An 18,133-nucleotide genomic window follows, 5' to 3' on the forward strand; every position below is an offset into this window, starting at 1 on the left:
CCATCAGGTAAGACTAAATCCAGTGAATGTTAACTTTTTTTTATTATGCTACAGTCAGTCTGGAACACATTATACAACACTTTTTCAGTGCTTTTTTAAACTTTTTTTACATTACATTTTAACATTATACAGCTAAACAGTAGATAATGCACATTTTTTAAATTTTGGAATGATGATGGGGTAGAGGGGTATTTTCACTGGAAACATGCTGATTCAAATCTTAAACATTTTCCTCCGATATACTGCACTCTCTGACTTGTCAAAACACGCGCCATGAATAACTCAGTGAATGCTCTCGGAATTTCTACATTTATTTTTGTGAATCAATTATTTTAATATTTATTTTAATGATATGTGGATATTTTTAATAATTTCCCCTTTTAAAATTTTCCATTTTGGAAATATCTCTTTCCCTCTGAGGGTAAACATATTTAAGACCAAAGCAAACATCTTGGAATAGGTATAACCAGGATAAGGAATACTGTAACTAGATTCTATGACGCAAGAGAAAGGCTTAATTTCACACAACAAATTTCATTGTAATGAAAGACAAACACAATGAAGTGTAATTTTGTGCTACTGTATATTTTACTCTTCATTTATTTAAAAAAACGTCTTTTTGCCTTGTAATAGAAATAGTTTTGCCAAGTATTAAAACTGCAACAAATGAAACTTTCCAATTCTGATTTTGTAATGCTTCTCTGTTTATAATGGAAGTATCATATTAATAATTTTACACACTACTGAACATCCTATAATTTTTAAACATCAAGAAAAATATTAGCTTTAGTGTCATGTATTGTTATCGAGTGTCAAAAAGGCTTTAAAAATACAGTAACTTGTTAAAAACATGAAAAAGAGCAGAAAATCACATTTTATCAACTTCAGTTGCATTCTTCTGGTTACTACAGCATAAAATGTGAATCCAAAATTATTTAAAAGATAACCTAAATTCATCTGTAAAAGAACATAAGTAATTTATGAAGTACAAGGGGTTTCAAGCCACAAAACACAAATATTTAAACTACTATGTATTTAAAGCCACAATCGGGTATAATCAAGATTGCCTGTATTACAAATACATTTGAGATTTCGGATTTGAACACAAAGAATTCTGAAATGAACACTTTATTGAACTCTCAGTCCTACTGAAGCTTTCCCATTGACCACTGATTACGATCAGTGATTAGTTCACCTAAAGAAATGTGAATTTTCCTTTTCTATCTCTGGTGTGAAATGTTTCATTGTATAGGATCATAAATGAAGTTTCCACATAAAAATCTATCAAATCTGCCTCAAGACAGTACCCACATCAGGATAATCTACTTCAGTCCATACATCAAAAGATCTTCAGTTTATTGGATTATATCTAAGAAGTAAGACATGGTTCCATCTGTACTTTAAGACACTTGTTTTGTATTGCAAAATGCTCACTTTCAGAAGTGTTTCTAGTCTTTGGTAAATTACAAAGTAATACATTATACCACAAACCTTTTCTACTTTAAAATGCACTGCAAGCCAAAAAAAGAAAAAAAATCCTTACTTTATATCCACAACCTAACAGGATCAATATTGATTGATATTATTCCAACAATAAATGTACATAAATAATATATATATTGAGTATATGGCAATGTATCTTATTAAAAAGACCATGAACAATTATAAAATTAGTAATATGAACTTTCCATTACAGATATTAAGGTCCCTGTAATTATCTTAAGGTGCTTCTATTGCATTTATCAGTTGTTTTCAGGACTGGATTTTGAAATACATGCAGTACTTAAGAATTTTCTGAGCTAAACTTCTGTAGATAATTTATGAGAAGTGCCCAGATTGCAACACATTCTTTTGACATGTCATGGAATTAATATGACTGCTACAGTGATGATCAAGAGCAACAAGAGAAACATCAAAGCCAGTTTTTTTAAAACAAAGCACAGCATAAGATCACTGGATCATATAAAATTGGTTTACAAGTACTTCAGACTTGATTTTAGATTTTTTTTAGTTCTTTGTTATTTTTGAATATTAGGTGTGTTAAAGTTTTAACTCTTTTCTCTGACAAATGTTTTGATTGGATCCATCAACACTACAGAATTTCACTTTGTCCTGTGTCAAAAGCTGGTGTAATAGCAGGGCTCATTTTAACACGCAAACTGAATTTTCTTTCAGATTCCTTTTAAATGAAAGAAAAGACTACAGCAGAGTTTATCAATGAAGGTTGACATAATTAATTCCATATACCAAAAACTTTGAATCAAATGTACATTTATCACCACTCATGACTGTTATGATACTTCATCCCTGAGTGTGACTGGAGCAGACTAATGTTGCCTGTAACTCAAGACTGCATCTTAAGTGTTGGAGTACCCTGCATTTTTAACTTTAAAAGCTCCTTTCTGATTGATGTGAGAAGTTGATGAAAACAAGCCTCTGCATAGGGAGATGTTTTAAGGTTATGAAATGAAACCAGGAAGATAAGAACTGCATTGCAAGTTCATGTCATACAATACCACAGAAAAAACAATGATAAATAAACCATCTCAACATCAGGCATCAGTGTGCTAGAAAATGGTATCAAAATAAAAATGTACTGCAACTTGATTTAATTTCTAGGTTAGCAATAATAGTGACACAGTCAAATGGAATTCCTGTCATTGCTGATGGATTATCCAACCCACATTAATTCTTTAATTCACATTTTGATAGCTTATAAATATAAATGGAAAAAAAGACTTCCCAATACTAACAGGATATATGAGAACCCACCAAAGGATAGTCTTAAAACTACACCACACAGTAATTTTTCCAGATGCATCAGTATAATGCTTTTCAGTGCACTGGTCAACACTGAAAATCAGTAAGCCAGGTTTTCTTCATCCTTAACCAGCAGCAGGCCATCACAAGAAACTAGTTTTGAGTCATTTTAATGTTCTGCCTATGTGTTATACTCTGCAGGGTGGCGCAGTGCGTTCAAGGCCTGTGAGGATGGCCTGCCTCATCGGCTAAGTTGAGGATATAGCTTGCTATATCTTCCTCTGTTGGAGCGTCAGACATGACCCAGGACTCGTTGGCTGCAGTCACCTGCAAGCGGCAGATGGGGCAGTTTCGATTGCGATCGCTCCTGTTGAAACAAACATCACCGTTGTTTCTCCATGGATTTATTTTATAGTGCTTCTAAAAAACAGTCCTCAACATATGTCTTCCTTGAGCATAGAAAGACAATATATGCAAGCACTGTTATTATGAATTCTTTTGGCTTGTATGTCCTTTATATCCTGAGGGTATAAATGGGGACCCAGTTGGCGTGTAAAAGAACTTCCAGACTTTTACACGCCAATTGGGTACCTATTTATACACTGCTGGAGCAATCTGGGTACTAAATGGCAGTAAATCTAGTTTTATTTTATTCCACTTTTGGTCATCAACTCATATTTGACCAAACATTTAAAAAATGTCAAAGCATAAAAAAATAGATTTCTTTGGAAAAAGCTAAATGTGGGCTTTTTTACCAACTTATTTTAACCACTCATAACTATATATCAATCTCCCATGCTTTAGAGAAGAATCAAGTCATAGAATGCAACAATTACAAGCGCTGGCTTCAGGGAGAAGCTATTTGTGCTGCCGCTCATTAAGAGTACTTACCATTTATCAATGCATTTCTGGCAGAAGCTGTGAGCACACGGCAGTATGAGGTCAGCTTTGCCATCCATACAGATACAACATTCCTCCTCATCAGTCAGCTGCTTAACCCTGGGGTGGTTCAGTTATACATGAGTTTACAGTTTCTTTAAATATTACTGTTTTAAATAATACTGCAACACCCTAAAACTCTCCTGTCATGCCTTGTTTTATAGCTGTACACCAGGATTAAAATGGACCATATCTACTCCTGAAGAAAATATACTAAGTAAAACAAAAAATCTCTAATTCAACAGTTGAATTAACAATTCTCAGGTAGGAAACTCTCTCTTTAGATGTGAAAACAAGAGTAGTGAAATTGCTTTAGTGTATAATTACCACAAAATCCTCTTGGTGAGAGGATTATACTCACACTAGAGAGACAGTATTCTTAAGATAAGAACAGTCTGCAAACAAGCAGGGAAAACTAAACTACCATGTTGCTTGGTTGGTACTTAAGTAGCTAAGACAATTTACAATCTTGTTTAGTCATTGCTTAAAGATATACAGAGTGTGGTCCTCAGTCACCTGGCTTGACTTAGCTTGAAAACAGAATCCCTTCCGACCAAAGCGAGATGCAGGAATTACCTGCCCATCCACATGCTGGCCTGGCATGATGTCTCTGAAGACTCTTCTCCAGAGGCTCCTGCACAGCCCCCTTCTGCTTCTAGCACCTCAGCTGCCTGGCTGGTGATATCCTTGTACAGCTGAATGAACTGGTACAAGTTCATTATCCTGGTGGCTTCCACAATCCCTGTGACTTTGTTTATCTGAGATAATACAGGATTGAATAAAAAGAAAAGTCTATGGTCATGAACAGGTATATACAACTGTACTGATTAGCCATTTCTCTTTGCACATCTGGAGGCAATTCACATAGAACATGCGTAAGGCAGTCACAAAAAACACCACACCAGAAAAACACCTCCATCCCATTTACTTTTCCAAACACAATTTCAAAAGCAAATCTATTAAAATATATTTTCCTGATTATACAGTATATAAAATACAATCGAAGGTCCTTCTTGACTTTCGTCCAAGTATAACAATTTTCCGTTGACAGTGTTGGGTTTTGTACTGCAGCAAGATGATACATGTTTGTTGCTCAAGGGTACAGCAGCAGCTGGGATAATTACCAGTCCAGAACCCTGGGCTTTTTGTAACCATTTATCTGCTATAACCATGCTTTTTTTAATTTTTAGATATTTTCTCTTGAACTTCAGTTGTATTTAATGGAGGCTGCAAAGTATATCCTTTATGAAGGATACTTTCCTTGAAAGGTGCTATTTAAAACAGCAATTTAAAATAAAGTGTGACTGATACTGTGCAGCACTCAGAATAAAAGCACTTGGAATAAAACAAGCACCACTACAGTTTGCATGTCACTATTATTGCTGAAGAAGGCTTTTAAAACATTCTCACCTTTGTGCAAACTACTCGCACAGCAACTTTCCAAAATGCAGACGAGTCAGAGCCAGGCTGGACTTCGAATAATAGATGCTTCTGCTGGCCGGCTCCCAGTTTTGCAGTTCTAAAGAATGCAAAAGAAAACCCATGATAATTAAAAATGCTTCAAACGTTTCCTACAACTGCACACATAGTTTCCTAACCTTATCATTAAAACGTCTTTGCCACAAGTGTACCATATTTGAAAATTCTCTTTAAATAAATATTCTGAAAAATATGAACATATGTGAACTGAACAATATCACATAATTGAACAAAAAACATTCAATTCAGATATTCAAAAAAAAATGTAAAAGTGCATTATTTCACTCTAACGGCTTTTTTTGTAATGCTGCTGGAATTTCTTTTTTGATTTTGCAGGCTATTTCAGAATCACCGGTCTAAGCAACAGAACATAGTCTTCTCCATCTTTGTGCTCTTAAATTTCTGGTTACCAGATAAAAAGTGTTTGAGTGTTTCCAATGACATTTTTTTCATACATTTTGATTTGTTACCAACATTCTACTGTGGCACTCCAATTAAACTGGGGCAGGCTTTCAGTCACAATGTCACTTCAAAGGCCAAGATAGACTGTTCTTACGGCAGCCCAGGAAATGGAAGAAGTGAGTCTTACACTTCATTGAGTTCTGCCACTCTCCCCAGGAATTCCTCATAGGTAAGAAAGCCACTCTCTCGCACCAGGGCTGCATGCTTCACCACCTTCTCCGGAAGCTTGTTGATGACCATCTGGGTCTGGCTAGAGATCTGTTGACCCATGCTCTTCCGAATCAAGTCCTGACGCCAGATTCTTTGGAGGAAGTTAGGTCTCATTCATTAGTGAAATTCCTGCTTAAGAAACCCGTTCTCATTAAAGTTAACTTACTCAGGTAAGCGGAGTATCTCTCACATTATTTAAGCATCAAACAAACGACACCTCCTCTGGTACTCTGGTACTGCCAGAAACTGCTGAAACACTGTTAAAGTTACGGTTGAATGAAATTTATGGCATTCGTTCCTCAATATAAGAAACAGTAAAAGTATAAAAAAACAGCCAATAGCTATCTAAATTGCTGATGTCATTACTATTCAAAAACAATGCACTTTTTGACATTGGAGACTTTTCAGGACAGTGTTGAACCCATGTAACTAACATCTATGAATTGAAATGACACCCCCGCCATCTCGGTGTCCTTATATAACTACACAAATACCCAACCCTATCCTTCACAAAATTGAAACTGACAAAAACTGCATTTTTTTGCCTTCATTTTGAAGGCATAAAAATGTGCATCCATTTTCAAACAAGGAACCTCCGAACACATCTGTTATCAACATTGCGCAGAATACAGATCCATTAGTTATAACTTAGTTATCTCGATTTCATTACACTATTTTACCTTTCATTTTCATGTCACAATTTGCATTTCTAAGACAAGCACATTTCAATGATATTGAAAAGTATCATTAAAGCTGCTTGAAGTCCAAGTCCAAATAGTTTTTTGTCCTTGAACACTAAAAAATATTCGCATTTTTAAAAATCAAATTGTATACAAATAAGCGATAAAGGCCATACCAACCACATCACATACAGCCTTCCGCAACTGCGATCTAACTACCAAGACAAAGTACACATATAATCAAACACGTAATTCAGGCTACTCCGTAAAATCACACTAATCATAGATCGTCTTTCAGGGTATTTTAATTTTATTTGTAAACAGCTAGGAAAAATATATACGTGTACAAAAAACGATAATGGAGACATTCATGTTAAACGTATTATATTGCACATTAACCCAAATTCTGTATTGCTTTTCCTTACCAATCAAATATTTCATTTTTAAGCAGTTATTAAGACCAGTTGTAATTTTATGAGTATTCAAAAGAGTAACAGAATAGTCCACAGAAGTCGCAGCTCACTTCATCGGGTATAGAAAACAGTGTCGCTACTTGATGACGTTAAAGACACGTCACTAGGAAACACCCTTTGATTGCTGAGGTTTATGCCGTGGACATTCATTTCAGCAGAAAAGTCTGTAGTGGGGATAGGATATTAAATTGGTATTAATTTCCAATGTAATAAAGTTACGAATGAATATGAAAAAATTGTGGATTTAATTTGCCCATGGGAGCACCCGTTGTGTGACAGCGTTTCCATTGTTAATCCCACAATATTGTACCTGCTCTTCGTGTTTGTGCACTGGTACAGAGATTAGGGCGGGAATTGTGTGCGATTTGGAGTGATATTTTCCTTGTAAATTTGTTTCGTGGAGGACCACTGATCTAAACGACACAGATTAATGATGTGATTCCGAGGATCTGGACATCATCAAAAGCACGCACTAAACCTCTGCGGTGTTTTTGAACGCCATAAATCGCCGCAAGGGGGCACTGCGAAGCCAACTTCATCCTTTCTGTTGCTGGCTACAGCTTTTCTTCCCCAGTTTAACAGAGGCTTGTGAACGTTGCCGTATTATTTGCCAAATCATTGATTTATTAAACTCTTCAACTACATTCTGCCAACACATTATTTTAGTATGGGCTATCTGAGCCTCGTATTTTGTATGTCACGGACATTGTGTCACAGAATGGAAAGAATTGAGTGTTGGGTGCCGGGTGGTGGTGACTGGATGTTCATTGAATTGATGCATCACTTGCACCTTGGTGCTGATTCAGTTTCATGCCCTATTCTTTGAGCTCCTGTCTTGATCAAAGGCCCTGTTAACACCAACACTGGGCAATTACTCCAGCACGCAGCGGGTCACGTGTGGGGGTGTTACACAGGCGAGAGTGTACCTGTGATGGGGAGGTAGGCCCGGGAAAGGGATGCGCCAGATTTGGACAGCCGCTTCCTGAAGGAGCACTCAAAGCTTCCTCTCCCCAGGGGGAACAGTCAAGAGCCTTTTGTTTAGAAAGCATAAAAAAGCCCCAGTCAGGAAAGGAGACACCTATGGGGAAAAGGGAAGTTTCGTAGGAACGATCGTGGCAGAGTCAGATGCCAGGGTCCAGGAGAAGGCAGAAGAAGACCCCAGCGCTCCTTACCCTGCTCAACAAATTTGCACGGGCAGCACCCTCGGATGTCCCGTAGCCCTCGTAAGACTGGAGGAGGAATCCCAGACTATCTTCTCACACTCTCAGAGTGGAGGGGAAACTTGTCTCTGCATGATGCTGGGTAACCCACACCACTCTTGGAGTGTTTTTTTGAGCAAGGCTTTGAGTCGCTTGCTGTCCTCCCTGGAAGGCGCAGGTATGAAACAGTCCCAAGCTGGAGACCACTGACAGGCTCACTGACATTCTTATTGCTCTTGTCATTACAGTGGGGCACGCTCGACACAGAGCAGGGAATGCTGGGAAGGCAGAGAGAAAGCGGGCGTCCTCTGGACTGAGAGGAGGGGAAAGAGGGAGTGCTCACATTCATTGTGATTGTACTGTATGTTAAAGCAAAAGAGATGGAAAGTTTGGAAAATGGAAAACTCTTCCCATTGCCAGACCAAGCAGTCACTTCCAGAGGCAGAACGTGTTTTTTCGTTTTACAATAAAAGGTCAGTCATCAAAGTTGTGCAAAACTGAGAATTTTTCCTGCTTTCCTGTTTTGAAAGACTTTTCATTTCCTAGCTTATCTTGAAACAGTAACTCACTTTGCAAAATTTGCACTTGATGTTTATGTTTTTTTTATTTTTTAATTACAAATATATTCAAAGTAAGCAAAAATAGCCAGTGCCCATATGTATATTTGATCATTATAAAAGTCCTCAAAGAACCTCTGCACTCTGTTTTGTAGTGTTACATACACCTGAACTGAAATAGCAAAATGGAAATGTTTGCTTCAGTTAAAGAAGTTAAAATGGCATAAAATATGCTTCCTATTTTAACCCTAGAAATCCACATTTATACAGTTACCTTTAAACATGTTAAATGTCTAAACACATATATGTACAGTAAATGAAGAAACTAAGTACAATGTAGAAAAGGATATTTCAGGTTGCTGTTTCTAATGTAGTTATGCCTGTTTTAGGCAAGCAAAAAGATCAACATCTCTTTTCTCCAGCTTTTATCATTCCATGAAAAAGTTGTTCTTCTTATTGTGCTTTTGCTTCGGGCTCCACCTCCAAATGTAAGTCTTGCGAATTTTTTCTGCTCTTGTCTAGATCGGTTTCTAGCTGGTTGTCTTGGTGCTCTTCGTCACGGTTGTTTTGTTTCCACACTTCAGTTTCAATATTTTCCTTCGGAGGTTCCTTGTTTGAAAATGGATGCACATTTTTATGCCTTCAAAATGAAAGCAAAAACAACCAGCAATTTAGAATGTGATAAAACCGTATATATCATAAACAGTTGTCTTCAGATGAAACACATAAAATACATAAAGGTCTCATTCATTCAGTTAGTCAGTGCATAGTGTACTTTTTTGGAAGGGGTATTTATTAATTATTATTAAGCAAACAGGAAAGAGTGAATACCCTCTAGTCAATCAATACTCTCCTTATTCTGTATTCTATTCTATATTACTAATCGAATTATTACATTTTTACACAGCTTTTTATACATCTACTATTTGACCTCTCTGGATACTAAGGAAAAAGTTTGTTATGTAAACAAATATGTAAATATCTTTTAAAAGGTCTGAAAATATTCTTCGGCTGAAATACAGTATGTCTCATTGTAGGAATGTTCTAAAAGTGATTCCAACGCACTCACCTTCTGCAATACCATACCACACCAGCAGTAGCTGTGAGAAGCAGTATCCCCGTGATGACAAACAGTGCTATCGGTAACGCTGTGAGGGAGAACACACATGTACCGTCATTCATTTTCCTATTGAATTCAAGTTTAAAAATACTACAGCTTAGAGAAAGTTACTTAGATGCAACCGTATGTATAAAGAAGAATATGATTCTAACAACAGTTAAGTAAAATATCATTAATTATACACCAGACATGTTATAGGAATGGTAAAACAAGCAGGAATATATCATCCGGGTATTAAACTGATGACTTCTCCTGGCTGACCATAAAACTGTGGTTTCTTAAATAAGTAACATACAGGACCTCAGACCTGTGAACGGTGATTGTAAGAGGCCCTGGGAGAGAGGATCTATAGAGACAGTTGTAGAACGAAGCATTGAAGACGACGTTGTGGTCAGGAATGGTGACTGTGTCTCTGGCGTAGGAGAAGACCTTGGAGCTTTCAAGGACACTGATGTCATCGAGGGCAGCTGGGCGGTCAGGGATCTTGTCTCTCTGGCTGTTGGTTCAGCGGTCACCGAGGTTTGGGTGGTGACACTTGTCACATTTATCAATGGATCTGTGGAACACAATTCTGGTAGTTTTAGATAAGTTCAATTCAATTCATTTTTATAAAGCGCCTTTCACAACAAGGTAGCCCCAAGGCGCCGTCGTGACTACATAAGTCATGGAGCTTGTCTGTTATTATGCATTTGCAGCATTATCCAAACGGCCCTCTTTCTTTAATGGTAACTGTTTATCACAGAAGTGTTTTTTTTCATGTCTTAGCAGTGTTTTCCATTTGAACCTTTTTTTTTACTTGTAACTTGACCAATAACCTATACTAATCATTTGTTCAACACCCTCAGAGGAGACTTCAGGAAGTCAATGCAGGATGTTTTCATTCTTTTCTTTTCCTCTCACATTTGCGCGGCTGTTGACAGAATTCCAATTGACATGTAAGGTCAGTGCTGTCTTTTTTTCCACCATTCAGAGCACATTGTCATTGCATCACGTTCTGAAAAAGACTGCGCTTTCAAAACAAAGCTGTTAATAAGGTACAATATGCCTCTGTTTGATTTGAGATTGCTGAGATAGATGCATCAAACATCCCTTGTGAATATGAAAGGAAAGCAAAAAGATTTGTTTAATACCAGATGAATTGAAGCAGAAGACATCAAATTTGTTTGAATGGTCTGCACGCCACACTACAAGCCCAGTGCTATTTTTACCACACTTGTCAAGGCTCTTGATTCGGGGAATCACTGCTATCTGCTCATCCACCCATCCATACCTGCAAGAAAAGTTACACAAATATTATTTTTAGTTCAGTTATTTTCCTCTCACCAAACTAGTTCGAAATGGTGGTTCACAAACCTCTTTTGATTTTTGTCCAGCTTAGTTCACAGGGTAGTTTATTTCAATTTTCTGTTTGGGGTATAAATTTAAATTTGTTTTCAGCTCTTAAAACATTGAATGTGATTTGGAATGGGTATCAACCCTGTACCATTTTCTGGGTTTCAGAACTCCCCAAATCCATGTCGGTTGGCTGAAATGTAATCATATGAACCTCTGCAGAAGAAAAAAATGCTCACAATGGGAGTGTTTGATATATCTCATTTCTACATGTGTCTGTTTATCATACATTAGTCAACTATTAGAAGCTGATTAGTTAGAAATATTTAAACAAGATAAGGACTGCTTAAATTTCTGTATGCTGTAGTTGTTGTGAACAACACACATGAAGTACGGTATCTTTTAAATTCAGAACTGAGTTTAGTAACAAGTAAATTAAAAAAACCTAAGCAAGCAGATCAATGGAAGGCATTCATGAGGCCTGGTGTTTTAGAATGAACAACAAAACACTGCAGACACACCAGTTTCCCAGGGCCAGGGCTGGGAACCACTGCAGAACAAAAGTCACAGTTACAATCCATGCCCCTAGATGTACTCCATTTCATTTTTTGTATCATGCCTTGGAAACCCGCAATATTTGGCAAAGCTGAAACACATTTATTTTGGTTGAAGTGGAAAACAACGTGAAGGATCAGACAGGAGTACAGGGCAGCCCAGGAAATGATCCAATCCAATTAGCTAGAAAAGCCAACGTACTTGTACAACATACAACATACAAGTCCTGCCCAGAAGACAAATGTCTCAAATGGATTCACTTATTGCCTGGGTTGATCTGCATGACACAGATGCTGCAGGGTTAAGCCTGGTCAAGTCCTTCGCCCTCTTGTGACCGGGCCCTCATGCGTAATGTGGTGTCAAGCTGGGAGTAGAGAGACGGGGCTCCCTCAGCTCCCAGCAAATCACATGCACCTTCTCTGCCCCTGTCAGTGAGGGACGTGCCTGTTCTCCAATCAGCACTGAACCTCATCAGCACCCCTGCAGAATTTGCCCTCTCCACAGACAAGGAGTCAACAAGGGCTGGGCCGGACTTCTGCTTGAAGTGCAAATTGATTTAAAAAGTGAAAGCTTTTGACACTCATTTTTTTGGCATGGTAGAAAGAAAAATATCACACCACCAGTTAACAGAATATATCACACACCTGCATGTTTCCAAGCCATTCTGCTGAGCTTTTGAAACCTGAGACTTCGTAGCTATGGTTACTCCTAACGATTCACAAGCACTTCTAGCTTCAGTGACATTAAAAGAATATTGTCCAACTGAGTACAAATAAACTCCTAAAATGCTAGGAGTCATTTGGACACCTGCAAAATACAAAAGACAAGCAAATTAGAAAACTAAGTGAATCTTCTGCAAAGAGAAAGTTAAGCCAACTTGTATTTACTGTGTCATATCTTCATTAGACATTGCTTGATTGAACATAAATATAAATAATATTGTAAGAGAACTGGAGGTGCAGTTATCAAATGTTGGAGTTCAAGGTCAAAATTAATGTTAAGATCCTCAGTCAAATTAGGCTGTTACCTAACTAGACACCATGTGTATACCTTAAAACCCCTTTATCCAGAGACAGGGCTGCCACATGTTCATGGAATGCCTTTTCTAAAAAGTGGCACTCATTATTATAGGCATTGTATAATGACTTGACTTGCAACAATATTGATTAAAAACATCAAAACACACTTTACTCATAACAAACGTAACTTAAAGCTTTGCCCACTAAATCTGTTCTTTTTATTTTCAACAGTCTTGTAGTGATTAAGATATTATGTATCCACTTCACTGATCAAAGTGAATTTATGGTGAAGTGAATGTACTCTGGAAAAACATAAATACTATGTACACAAGAAGGCAGGTTTCTGAGATCCTGACAGAATTGATCATTTTATGCAAAAACAAATATATTGTATATTGGAACAAGTAATAGGTTTATTCCATGCTGAAAAAAAGAAGAAAGAGAACACAACGTTTCGGCCGTGGAGCCTTCTTCAGGTGTGAAGGCATTGTATAATGACTTTGTATATTATACTACTATGTATATTATACTACTATGTAATGTATATATACATTATATACTTTGTATATAATGACATTGTATAATATTGTATATTGGTGCTGTAATTCATCTATGATAACGTACTGGAACTGTTTAAAATTTGAAAGGAAAAATAGCAATGAAAAAGCCAGCCACAAATATGAAATGAAAAACTGACAGCAACAAAACATTTAAAGAGTTGTCTTACCATCCTTTGTAATGGGATTCTGAAGCAGGGCTGACATGGCCAAAGTCAAAGAGAGACATGAGATCAGACAAAGCTTCGCCATGGCTCTTCACCATGAAGAGTGCACTGTTCAGGATGCACCGTGCTCAGCTATAGGATACATTGTGAAGCCCTGAGGTGGCATGACTGGGTCACAGCCCTCTCCAGGATGGGCTATGCAGGGGGCTCTGTGCTGCACAAATGAGAACCCATATCACACGTGACGACAAGGACATTGGATTAGGAAACAGGAAGCAGGAAACAGGAAGAACCCGTGAAATACTGTTCAGACACTGATAAAAGTGAGCATGGACACAGAGAAAAGATTGCCCATAGAATCACCATGCCCAGACTGTCTGGCAGTTAATATTTTCTGAATCAAGTCGAATGGTCCATTCCTTCATAAGGCATGGATTCTATTGGTGCATGGATAACATAAACTCAGCTCCACATAGCTGAGTAAATAGGAAAGATGATGAAATAAAAAAGAAAATAATGGTTTATCCCACAAGGTGGAAACAGCAGCCTGCTCTCCATCCTCCACTGCATAAGGAATAATGGAATCTAATCAATATGTATTCATCTCCTCAGATGCCTGCAGGACCATTCTCCGGAAATATGTCTGATTCACTTGTCTGATTTGTTTGTCATTATTACAAAGATCATATTCAAAGGTATCAACAGATTTTCAGACTACATTTTAAATTTTACTTTCAAATGGAGACTCTACAAAGGTCAAGGGTTGACCCACACTCGTCCTGGAGAGCAACAGTCCAGCAAGTCTCCTTGGTCACCATTAAATCATCACATTGTGAACATGTGAAACATGTGTGAAGTCTGATCCCTTTAGTCAGCCAGTTTGTTCAATTAAATCAGAGATGTCTAGCTGTTGTCCTTGTGTTACTTTCATTTCAAATGATTTCTAATCTGCTTAATTGAATGAATCTCCCATATAAGGGGTTAAAACATAATTTACAATTTCTTTATAAGTATGACCCATAAACCTGTAGGAACTGTACAGACATCAAAAGAAAGATACTATGGCAGAACCATTGAGCTTGGGTTTAGGTTGAAGCAGGATTATCAAGTTATATTTCTTTCCTTACATTTGGATGGTACTTCATCCCAAAAGATAACAATGTGCCTCATAGGAGGACCCCACGTCACCCTCCAATGAAGTACCCACCCGAATGACACATGGCACTGGGTCTCTGTTTAACATCTTATCAGAAATCAGCACATCTTACAGCACAGTGTCTCCTGTCACCTTACAGTGCATTTCAGTGAACCTTCTGGTGCAGGGGGACACAGTGTGGTGGGGTGTACAGTAATATGAGGGATAAGCAATATAAAAAAAGAAGAAGAAACTAGGCCTGATAAATGATGTTTAAGGAACAGAAATAGTTGTCAGTCTGTAGATGAGATGTGAATGGTTAACGAATGAATTGTGCGGAGGAATGAGATGTAATGTCATGCAGAATGCAGAGAACCAGGATCTAAAGAAACTGACTGAAAACGTTTTTTTGAAAAAAGAAAATGAAAAGTTCTCGTTATTTTGAATATTTTTCATGTGAGACAGTTTACATGTACAGCAACTGCTCTATACATCTATTCATTGTATGACCTCTTTATTCAATACAGGGCCGCAGGAGAGCTGGAGCCTATCTCATAAAGCAACAAGCGAGAGGCAGGATACGTCCTGGATGGGATGCCTGCCCATCGCAGGGCTCACACAGACACAACTGCACTCTATTGGATAAAAAAAAAATAAAAAAGTGAAAAAAGTTGAAGAACGTTAAAAATGGACATGGAGAAAATGTAATAAATGCAAGAGAGATAAAAAAATACCTAATTCTAAAGCGGTAAAAGAAAAACCATTATGATTTTTTTAAAAGAAAAAACTATTATAAATCATTAAAATTTTAAAAGATTGACTATTCTGTGCCAATTACTTTTAAGATCTTACTTAGTCATTTGACTCCTTCTACAATTGCAAAAAAAATGTACAGTAATTGACACAAAGGTTTCTGCCTATATGAAGACTTTTCTGCAAATTAAACACTCCCCAGTTTGGCTGGCGGACATGTTTATTAGATTCCTTCCTTCTGTACACTAATATTTTCCTATTCCCTTCTGCCATGAAACCATTTGGTATAATATGTTCTCTTGGTCTCTTTAACTCAGCATTAGACATTGGGCAATATCCCCCTTTGCTATAGCTCACAGCTAAACACTTCCACTGGGATGTGACATTATCAGCACTTCAAAGGAAATGATGCTGTCTAATCCTGAAGAAGGACAACATCTACTCGACAAGCCATTGTGTCCCTGCCAAACAGGAGATTTCATGGAATTTAATTACATATATCCTGGAATTTTCTAATTTCAGGACGTACATTATGTAATTAAGTTGTATGAAAATATTCTATACTAAAATAATGTGGCTCCTACAATGTACTGTAAGTAGAGTTATTTGGCACAATTTTCACCATATGTTGACCAGAACTTGAGATTTTTAGTCTTGTTCATCCTTACTTGCCACATAAATTAATGCAGCAGAGTGTTGTAGACATGGATTATACCTCAGCCCCCACATGTCCCTCAGTTAGGACACCAATAACTGTTAATCAGAGAGGCAGGTTATCTTGTAGTTTTACTTTGGAACACAATAATATGAGAAAGGTTACAAACAAGAGTAAGCCATTTTATTTATCTAGCTCAGTCAATCTTTAGTAGCTCATTGATTTGAGGGTGTCATTCAGACATTTCAAAGGTATCCATTTTAAATGCACTTTTTCTTCATTCGTTTATAGGGCTAACTTCGTCGATGACCTTAAGGATATCTTAATATTTGTATCAATTTTCATGGTCTGTCATAGCAGTACATTCTTTTGATTATATGAATATACTTAGTTATTCTTTTATGTAAAGATTAAAGAGCAGCTATATGTTTATTGAGATGTCTTTTTTGTTCCTATATGAAGCATGCTTTTTCTTTGGGAATTGTGACTGATCAACAAAGGAGAGAAAACATGAAAATATTTTCAGTACAGGATGTTGTAGTTTAAATGTGCAAATGTGACAGAATCACAGTCCAACATCCCAAATGCCATGCCTTTTAATGTGAAAAATGGCCTTGTTTCAGATTTCATGAGTGATTTCCTGAATAAAACAAAACAAGTTGGTGCGCTGAAAGAGAGAAAATATCCACCACTTTATAAAGAAAAAACAAAAGATGTTGTTGACAAGGGCAATTACCTCATCATTCCACACCACAAAAATCAGTGGAGACTGGCTCTGAAAATGCTTACCAAACAAAAGAGTTATTTCAGAGCCTTTCCTTCCAGAGCTGTTGCTGAAAGTCACTGTGAAGTGGAAAGGTGTGTCACAGACAAGGTAGGAGTTATACAAGAACTTAAATTCATGTTTATGATGATTGTAATGATGGTTTCAAAATTTCATCTGGGAAAATGGATAACAAATGAAGAAAGTGATTGTGAACATCTATTCCCACTCATGCTTCAGGCAAAACGCTTTGGAGTGGTATCAGATTATATTTCTGTACAAGACTAAAAAATATACAGTGTTTTTTTCCACATTACTGGCAAGGTGCTGCTTAATGAAAGCAATTCATGCCTAACTTCCTTTGTCAACTTTGAACAGCGATGTTATGCCATTCAAAATTATACATTATAAAAGTTACAAATAAGAGAAGGCCAATTGGCACATCTAGCAGGTGTCTTTAGATACAATAGGTGGGTTCCAGTAAAACAGACACACAGTAAGTTAGATAAGAAGAATGCTCTTTCATAGTTTCAGAAAACCTGAAACATCTAAAACATGAAACTCCTCTCTTCCTCCAATGCAGGCACATAAAAGGATCTGACATCTTATCTAGAAGTCTTGGATAGACCAACAGAAAGCCTGCATTTCTTGGTTCTTAGATGTCAGGAAGGAAGACAATTGGTCAGGTGCTAGAGGATGGCAGGTCATTCCCCACTGCTTCTAGAACCAACATCTTGACTGAAACTACCACCCTTATAAAGCAGTTTGTAGTTTATTGATGTGAAGAGGATTTCATCCAGTCATTTGTGGAATGAAGCCAGTTTACTTGCTTCAATAACCTGGCTAAGTAGGGTGTTCTATAGTCCCACAAATGTTTGTGTAAAGACCTGTCTCCTGTTGTATGCTTTAATTGTATTTGCACAAGAAAAGATAATAAACAGTTCTGTGTTATTCTGGGGAACATAAATTCTCACTCCATAACTACCTTCCATTAGTTATCTTTCCAGAATTATTAGTTAAATATAATTTCTAACCTGGAGACTTGGGTGTAAGTACTTTGTGTTTCCTTCATTGTACTAGATTATAGTTCTCTGTAATTTTCAGAGCTTTTAAACTCACTTGATTCAAAACATGCCTTATATTCAAAGGTTACTGTGTTTTGTAAATACTTGATAGAAGTAATATTAAAAAACAAAAACACAAATTAAGCTGCACAGTACAGCAAACTGTTTTGAATTTCCCTCTGTTGATATGCCCAGAGTGCAGTACCCTCTTTGTCAAATGAATGATTTGCAAAAAGAGGATTTAAGGCATCTTT

The 18,133-nt window shown here is 37.1% G+C and overlaps 2 protein-coding genes across 5 annotated transcripts; both read right to left on the reverse strand.

Moving 5' to 3' along the window:
- Positions 1 to 24: 24 nt before the first annotated feature.
- On the reverse strand, positions 25 to 7,109 carry rnf141 (ring finger protein 141). Of its 4 annotated transcripts, none has more exons than XM_088934530.1 (6): positions 6,956 to 7,109; positions 5,768 to 5,979; positions 5,110 to 5,218; positions 4,276 to 4,457; positions 3,652 to 3,759; positions 25 to 3,127 (listed from the first exon to the last, which is right to left on the reverse strand). In XM_088934530.1, exons 2-6 carry the CDS (start codon positions 5,962 to 5,964, stop codon positions 2,977 to 2,979), a joined length of 747 nt encoding a protein of 248 aa, XP_088790656.1. In that variant the 5' UTR covers positions 5,965 to 5,979; positions 6,956 to 7,109; the 3' UTR covers positions 25 to 2,976. The 4 variants fall into 4 exon arrangements, with proteins under 4 accessions (XP_088790656.1, XP_088790658.1, XP_088790657.1 ...); XM_088934532.1 differs by having other exon boundaries at positions 5,768 to 5,941; positions 6,956 to 7,102; XM_088934531.1 differs by having other exon boundaries at positions 5,768 to 5,982; positions 6,956 to 7,066.
- A 1,678-nt stretch (positions 7,110 to 8,787) lies between these two features.
- Positions 8,788 to 13,713, reverse strand: LOC148819495 (lymphatic vessel endothelial hyaluronic acid receptor 1-like). Its single transcript, XM_088935111.1, has 6 exons — positions 13,513 to 13,713; positions 12,411 to 12,573; positions 11,010 to 11,149; positions 10,187 to 10,435; positions 9,829 to 9,907; positions 8,788 to 9,399 (listed from the first exon to the last, which is right to left on the reverse strand). The coding sequence occupies exons 1-6, from the start codon at positions 13,592 to 13,594 to the stop codon at positions 9,213 to 9,215; spliced, it is 900 nt and encodes a 299-aa protein (XP_088791237.1). The 5' UTR covers positions 13,595 to 13,713; the 3' UTR covers positions 8,788 to 9,212.
- Between the last annotated feature and the right edge of the window lie 4,420 nt (positions 13,714 to 18,133).

Source organism: Atractosteus spatula, chromosome 16 (genome assembly GCF_055471065.1).
Source record: "Atractosteus spatula isolate fAtrSpa1 chromosome 16, fAtrSpa1.hap1, whole genome shotgun sequence".
Classification (NCBI taxonomy): domain Eukaryota; kingdom Metazoa; phylum Chordata; class Actinopteri; order Semionotiformes; family Lepisosteidae; genus Atractosteus; species Atractosteus spatula.